Source organism: Myxocyprinus asiaticus, chromosome 13 (genome assembly GCF_019703515.2).
Source record: "Myxocyprinus asiaticus isolate MX2 ecotype Aquarium Trade chromosome 13, UBuf_Myxa_2, whole genome shotgun sequence".
Taxonomy (NCBI): domain Eukaryota; kingdom Metazoa; phylum Chordata; class Actinopteri; order Cypriniformes; family Catostomidae; genus Myxocyprinus; species Myxocyprinus asiaticus.
The window spans coordinates 7,375,828-7,383,586 of record NC_059356.1 but is presented as its reverse complement, the minus strand read 5'-3'; the positions used below and the strand labels follow the sequence as shown (position 1 = coordinate 7,383,586).

The window sequence follows — 7,759 nt, the reverse complement described above, 5'->3', positions numbered from 1 at the left end:
GTAGAGATGAAGGGATGTCACATTTTTGTTTATAGATCCAGATTTTAGTTGCAGCTGGTTTAATTTAAACTTACATTAAATGACACTTTGCAAACCTGTATATTTATGATGTATGCTCTGGTTCTGGACCACTTGGCAACCAAGTGTCCATCAGTTGAACCCTATGGAAATGCCTGCTCTTTGGTTTGGAACGACCCTTCAACATGGTGGCCATGATCATTCCCCCTTCAAAGTGCTCATTGAGGGCAGATTTATCCCATTTGGAATGCAGGGAAAGTGTTATTATATGCATTTTTGAGCAAGATGAGAATAGGAGATTTGTTAATGTTTAATGTTCTGTTATATTTGTATTTAAAAAGAGTGTCTGTTAGGCTGGAGTTTTGGGGGTTACCATTGTTGTGAAGAATGGTGCTTGTGCATGGGTTGAGGATGTACTTTCACATGTAAGTAATGTTAGATTTGAGTACTGTTTAGCTCCATAAGTAATTGCTATCAAATTGACAGTGTAACATTTTCACTGTCCTTACACTCGGTCACCTGGCATATACTAATGATTAAGTTAATTAATTAAGTTGGACAAACATAAGAACAATCAATATTATTAAATTGAGTTTGAGGAACCTGAAGAAGTTGAGTTACTATTACTATAGTACATTGATTTGACCTTATTTAGCTAAATCATGTTGGCTCAATGAAACAAAATGAACAAAATTAAATTGCTTGTAAAACTTTCTCAAATCCAATTAAGTAAGGGTAATGGCTTAATTTGTTGATTGTAGTATGGACTATACAATGTCAGAACAAAAGGTTTTATTATTATTTTTTATTATTATTATTATCATTATTATTTACAAAGCATGAAATCACACTCCCATGATGATATGTATAATGTATATTGCATATTATATAATGTATATGCATAAAACTTATAATTACTAATGTGTAATAATTAACAGTGATAAAAAGCATATCGTTCTTTTTTGTATTTTTGCATTACAGTAATGACTATGGGGTTGGGTTGTGCGAAATTATGATGAAAACAAAGTCACAGTGCAAAAAAAATAAATAAAAGTGGTACAAAAGGCTTCATTGTCTCATGCAAAACATCGTTCTCTCTCTCTCTCTCTCTCTCTCTCTCTCTCTCTCTCTCTCTCTCTCTCTCTCTCTCTCTCTCTCTTTTGATTTTGGAGTGAAATCTCGGCAGGGTTTCTGAGATACAGCCACACAGAGGTGGCAACAGCACTGACACACAAACACACTGCATTCAAAAAGTCACATCAGGTTATCCAAGTAAATTGGTAGAAGACCATTGGATGGCGCTCTTGATGCCGTTTGCGTGTGTACTGGGAGCTGTCCACCGTGCTGAAACTACAGCGGCGTGGTTTATGCTTCAAGATGCACTCTCTAGCAGCTCAGTTGTAGAATAATTCTGTTGTCATTGAGCAACTGAGACAATATTAAAAAAAAAAAAAAAACAGAGTGACATTGATAACTCACATCTCAGCAAACGCCAGAAATGCCGTTGAAATAATCCAGTAGCGCCGCTGCGTTCAGTTAATACGCACTGAATTCTTGAGGGACGCGTTCATTCTCCCTACCCCAGGAGCGACTGGGAGCGATTCTGCTGGACTCATTTATACCTCACTCATTATATACAGAGATGGACCGATGCCTTATTGGATTCGTTTTGATGCTATTATATGAAACTATGGTGAATACGAGTTAATTTCACCAACAAATGACCTGGTGGTTACCCAGCCATCTTCGGACTGGATTGTGCTTTCATCGAGCAACTTCATCAAAGAGCTTTGGATCACTGGAAACGCTTTTCGTTACAAACTTACATTTTACGAATCACAACAGAATATATATATATATATATATATATATATATATATATATATATATATATATATATATATATATATATATATATATATAATATGGTTAAAACAAGTGATTTATTTTATATCTTGCATGTTGTTGCCCGATCAGCGTGAAAAAAATGATTGCAGTTAATACCGAGTGTATAACTATGGTGAGAAGATGCCTTCTGACGTTCAAACCTTTCAGGTAAGACTTATTCTTTATGCGAATACGGGCAGTTTAACAACTTAACAACCTTAACATTTACAGTTAACCTGACAAATAATTTTACAGTGAAGTCTTTAAAAAAATGCCCAAATATGCAAACACTGACAGTTCCATTTTGACCATTGACCCTTCAGAAAGACTTTGTATTCGTATGTGTTCTTAAGTTTGTCAACCAAATAGGCTATATACTCAGATAAAAAAATAAATGCAAAAATCAACTTAAGACTTCGTTGACATGTTCACTTCCCCGAACACTGAATTTCAACCAAAAACGACGCAAACTTTGTCTTGTCACGATTATGGTCCAGTGTTACAACATGAACTACGTCTACAGAGAAAATAAATATATGTATGTGTACAAACACTGTGATAAATATACCCATTTGTGTTTTCTTGAAGACTTGGTGGCACTATACTCAGCTCAGCTCTTGAGAGAAGATTTCACTGATGGTGAAATGAAAGTCTAGGGAAAGGATGTTGTGTAAGAAATGTAATTGAAGTCGTCTTTCGCGCCTTTTCGCACAGTATTTGGGGCATTCTGTTTAGTTCAAATACTGTTATGCAGAATCTGAACTCTGTAATTTATATTAAACAGGAATATTATTGTGTTGTTATTGATTTAAGTATTTTTATAAAACGGTAGCCTATAGAATGCTTTCAGACTTTCGCTTTCATGTGCTCTTATCAAGATGCAGGTACAATTAATAAGCCTATAATCTGATTATATACTAGCAAATGTTTCCATCACTACTAAAAACGACGGGCAATGAGTTAAGGGCATTGTTCACTTAAGAGTTATTACGATTATTATTTGATTTATGCAATTGTATCAAGTAGAAAAGACGTTTTTAGAGTGACATGAACCAACCTATACCACAAAACATCACAGAATCTGAGAAATCCATTACTAAAACTTGATGTTTGTGCTGTTGTTTCCCACCTAAATGATGTCCCTTCCTTACTAGAGAACTATGCCATTAAGAAACGTGCTTTTGGGGATTTTACAAAAGATTAACAAGAAAACATCGAGAGAGAGAGAGAGAAAAAAAAAAAAAAACTTCTTTACTAATTAAAACAATATTCCCAAGAAAACAGTTTTTAGCTAACACTTATCCAAATGGACTTATTATACATTCAGTTCTCAGAGGTTAAGTGCCCTTCATTGCCCAAATACACTAAGGTGGTAGTTCATACATCAACCCTTCCGTGCTTTATACCTAAAAGCTATTGATCAATCCAAAGCTTTAACAACCATGCAAGATACAGCCCATAGTTTTACTATGCCCACCCAGGTATACCAGATGTTGTTCCCAACTTGTCAACATGTGTGGCCTTCTTTTTTGTACTCTATGAGCAACTTTTTCTCACATGACTGGTGCTTTGAATTACACCCACTTAGTCCAAATATCTGTGACACAAGCGTTAATTTGCCTAAGGATGAATAAGGAAACAACTTCTTTTAGAAGAGACAACAGCGCCTAGTTCTGTTTATTTCTGAATAAGCCCTATAGCAGCAGACAACCACTTTCAATGCATTTATACAGTGCCTTAATGAGAACTTTGATGAAGTTGAATGGGGGCATTTACTGTATAGTATGCCTTGTACTTGCACGTGTTGCCATCCTATCAGTTTCATTGTCAGAAATATTGTTAATTCAGTAGCTTGTTTTTCCATGGAACACAAAAGGATCATTTTTATGCAGCTCTTTTCCATACAGTACAATGACAGTTAATAGTGCCATATTCAGACACATATTCCTGCTGCCATGTTACGGTTGACCACTCAAAATGCAAGAACCAGTGGCATTTGCTGTAAATGATGCCAAACTTTCCGTGTCGGCGTACCATTATTTCGTAGGACACAGATGTGAATGAGACCTCAGAGTTTCAGTGGAGGGAAAGATTATCAGTAAATAATTACTTAAATTTGTCTGTTCCTCACACAAAACTATTGTGTGGCTTTAGCAGTCTTTGAATATCTGTTCCAAAACCTTGTGAGCTACCTCCCTAGACAGCTTATTAAGACATTATAGGTGCACTTATAATTCACTCACTAATGAAAACCATCGATATTTAGTTCAGTTTAATGAAACTTTGACTATTGCACCCAATATTTGTGTATACAGTGTAGTATGCTTATTAGAGTAGGCCTATCACATCATTAGCTAAGCCATACGCTAATGTAGAATCAAATTGGAATCAAGTGAGTTGAGTCTCGTGTGTGCTTACCCTAGTTGCTGCCTATGTACTGTATAGCGTTCCAAATGCTACCTTAGGGGCCATCCGCTTAGGACCAAAATGCATTCTTGTGCTAAAAAAAGCTAGACACAGAGCAACACATAACAGAATGAAGGTGTCTCAAACTTTGCTTTGTTGACGTTCTTTTTTACTTGACACAGCATCTTAAAAACAGAGCTCTTCTGCACGAGACGCAATAGACCTCCATCTAGCACACGCTGACAAAGAAAACCAATGGAAAACGATTGCAGATGGACACAGAATTTGTCTGATGTGAACGGCACCTTAGAAGGTTGCGCCTTAGCTATTATATTATTCATATAGACTACTAATGTGTTTTTATTATTATTATTATTATTATTATTATTATTGTTGTTGTCACTAGTCACTTGGAAATGTTGTTGTATAGAAAAGAGCCACGTGAATATTCTTCAAAATTTCATCGTTTGTGTTCCATAGAAAAATAACAGCATTTTTAGAACAACATGAGGGTAAATAATTGCATTTTTTGCAAGCTATTTCTTTAAAGGAAAAGTCTCTGAAGGGCAATTTTCAATAGGTGCACAGCAGGTATTATTCCACAAAGTTATTATTATACCATGAACAAAAAACTCCCAGACAATAATGGGAAAACATGAGATATTCTAATAATTTTCTAGGTGCCCCCCCCATTACAGCAGTCCTTTATTTACCCAACACATTTATACATCAGAATGTATTCCTGTTTTGTTCTCTTCATTGCAGGATTTTTGTGGCAGGCATCGGTTTCTTCAGTCTCTGCTTTTTAATGACCTCTCTGGGGGGACAGTTCTCAGCCAAGCGGTTGGGCGATTCCCCATTCAGCATCCGAACTGAAGGTACATTAATAATGTGCGACTCTTTATGTCTACCTGTGCTGACTGTGTGCATGTCTAATTTATCAGCTGGCATTTAGAGAACGTCAGTTTACTGGTTCTTTAATGGGGGTAATGGTGGGTTTTGAGCTGGCCTTTAACAGTCTTAATTATTCGGGGGTCAGCGTGCTGTGAATAGCATCTCTGGCTGCAGACAACACCATCTGTCTCCTGTCACAACTTTTTATGTGTATGTGTATAGATTATGCAGAGCAGTGACGGCAATAGTTCTTGGGGAAGATGGTGGGGGGGGGGGGGGGGGTGTTGTGCTGTAGTAAAGACACCTCCGCTTAAATCTCCACGCTCTCAAAGGCATCTCTGCTCAAAAGGGCACCTTTCCATTTGTGAAGGCTCTTTTAGATTTATGAACAAAAGGGGTAGGTGCTTGTGCCCCTGTAGCCCCTGTTTTGTGCATGTCAGTGATGCAGAGGAAATCGCTATCACATCAATGCCCAAGAAGATCCAGACTAAGATGCATCCTTCTTTTAGTGGCCACATTGGTTTTATTCTGCAAACATGTTTCATTGTAAGCAGTGTTTTATTTTCTCTTGGTTTAGCTATTCCTAAGCCCAGAGAGAACCTGCAGACATTCTTTGCAGACACATACTGTATCCTTTGAGTAAAAATCTGTGGAATGGATTTAAATATGGCTGTGGCATAGATTTGAAATTTGAGGGGGGTAAAACATATGATTGCACCATTCGTGATTGCAGCATTCATAAAGAATGCAAAGCTTCGCTGCATGAAATGACTTGGAATTCTTTCTACTTTCCTGTATGTTAGATAAAACAGCTAAGGTTGTTTATCTTTGCATATGTATGAGGGAGAGAAAGTTTTGTTTTATTTTGTGATGGATTTAGTGTGTAATAACCAAATGTTAATGCATTTATTTCTGGTAGCGTATGTGTGATATATTATACCCACTGTGTTTGTTAATATATAAAACGGATGGGTAAAAGATAATACTGTATATTCAGTACAATGATTCAGACCAGAACCTTGTATCGGTCAAAGCTTAATTTACTGGCATCGTGTCAATTCTGTTCAACACTGATTCAAAAAAACGAGGCCCTGGCATTTCTTCAGTGGTTTTATTAGTGACATAGCTTTTGTGTTTCTGTAATAAGATCAATGGCTTTGCTCTAAAAGCTACCTGCGGTCTATTGCCTAGACAGCTGCCTTCTAAGGCCTCCTAACTCAAATGGACCGCTCTACATTGGTAACAATTCCATGCAAATAGCACGTCTTATGTGAAGCACATGGGAGCCTTGACTCACAATTGATATAATGGCATTTAGCACATTGCTAAGCTAACAACATGATACTCCAATAAGCAAAACATGCCAAAAACATAAATATCGGCTAAATGGTCCTTTTTTTAAATTACATTGCTCTGTTTTTAATCTATCCTTTTAGAAATTCACCAAAATAGCACCAATTCAAATAACATTAAATGTTTCCCAAAGTTTAAGTAGGAGGTTGATTAATTGAAGAACTAGTTCTGCTAGGTTGCGCACTTATTGCAATGACCACAAAATGTTTTAAACTCTCATCCTCCACAATATTAATCAGCCAGCAGATCTGCTTTGCTATAGAAAACCTGAAGCTATAGCTATAAAAATGTATACTTAATGTTACTTGTTTACACGTATGATACTACATTTGAATTAACGTTTTGGTGATAATTAGACTTGACGTGCTTCTGTGTTAATGAAATTGAGCCCTACAGTGGCTGCAAAGTTGATTTATCTCACAAGTCCCATTTTATACAAGAATAGTGTTAAAAGGTTGTTTCCCTATCACTTGATCACTGAAACTGAATTGCTGTGTGTGTGTGTGTTTGTTTGTGGTGTGTGCGTCAGTGTAATAATGTCCCTGGACACATTGCAAAGGTTGCACCCTATTCCATCCAGTGTTCAAAACTCAGATAAAATGAATACAAATCAGAATCCAATTTAAATTGGTAAATGCTTTAATTGTGTTAAAGAAAAATGAGCACGTTAAACAATTTAAACTAATCGCATGCATTAACACGTTAATTTTGACAGCTCTAGTATGTATGTATTAATGTATATTTATATATGTTTATTTTTGAGGTTGCTCTTACTATGCCACATTTTCGGGTCACAGGACAATGCACACATTCCTGGAAAAGAATGTCTGTAATGTATTCATACTTCTCACCTGCATACCTAAAGATTGATTTTTTTACCAGCCGAGAAGTGCATCCTTCATCAAATGCAGTACATAATCTGACAGTATGCAGTTTCGAATGCAGGTTATAACGTCCTGGTTACTTTCGTAACCTCCCTTCCCTGATGGAGGGAACGAGACATTGTGTCGATGTAGTGATGCTAGTGGAGCCCCAAACATCTCTGATCTATGAGAAAAGGCCAATGGGAATTGGCGAGTGGAATTTGCATGCCACTCCCCGGACATACAGGTATAAAAGGAGCTGGCTTGCAACCACTCATTCAGGTTTTGTGCTGAGGAGCCAAGACAAGGTCCCAGCCATTTCAGCGGGTAGTTCAGTG

The 7,759-nt window shown here is 36.9% G+C and overlaps 1 protein-coding gene across 1 annotated transcript in view; it reads left to right on the top strand.

Annotated features, from left to right (window-relative positions):
* The first annotated feature begins 1,960 nt into the window (after positions 1–1,960).
* Positions 1,961–7,759, top strand: part of LOC127450325 (alpha-1,6-mannosylglycoprotein 6-beta-N-acetylglucosaminyltransferase B-like) — a 292,577-nt gene continuing 286,778 nt past the window's right edge. Inside the window, exons 1-2 of the mRNA XM_051714336.1 lie at positions 1,961–2,073; positions 5,077–5,189. Of these exons, the coding sequence (XP_051570296.1) occupies positions 2,006–2,073; positions 5,077–5,189 (181 nt within the window). The 5' untranslated portion in view covers positions 1,961–2,005. The remainder of the gene's footprint in view (positions 2,074–5,076; positions 5,190–7,759) is intronic.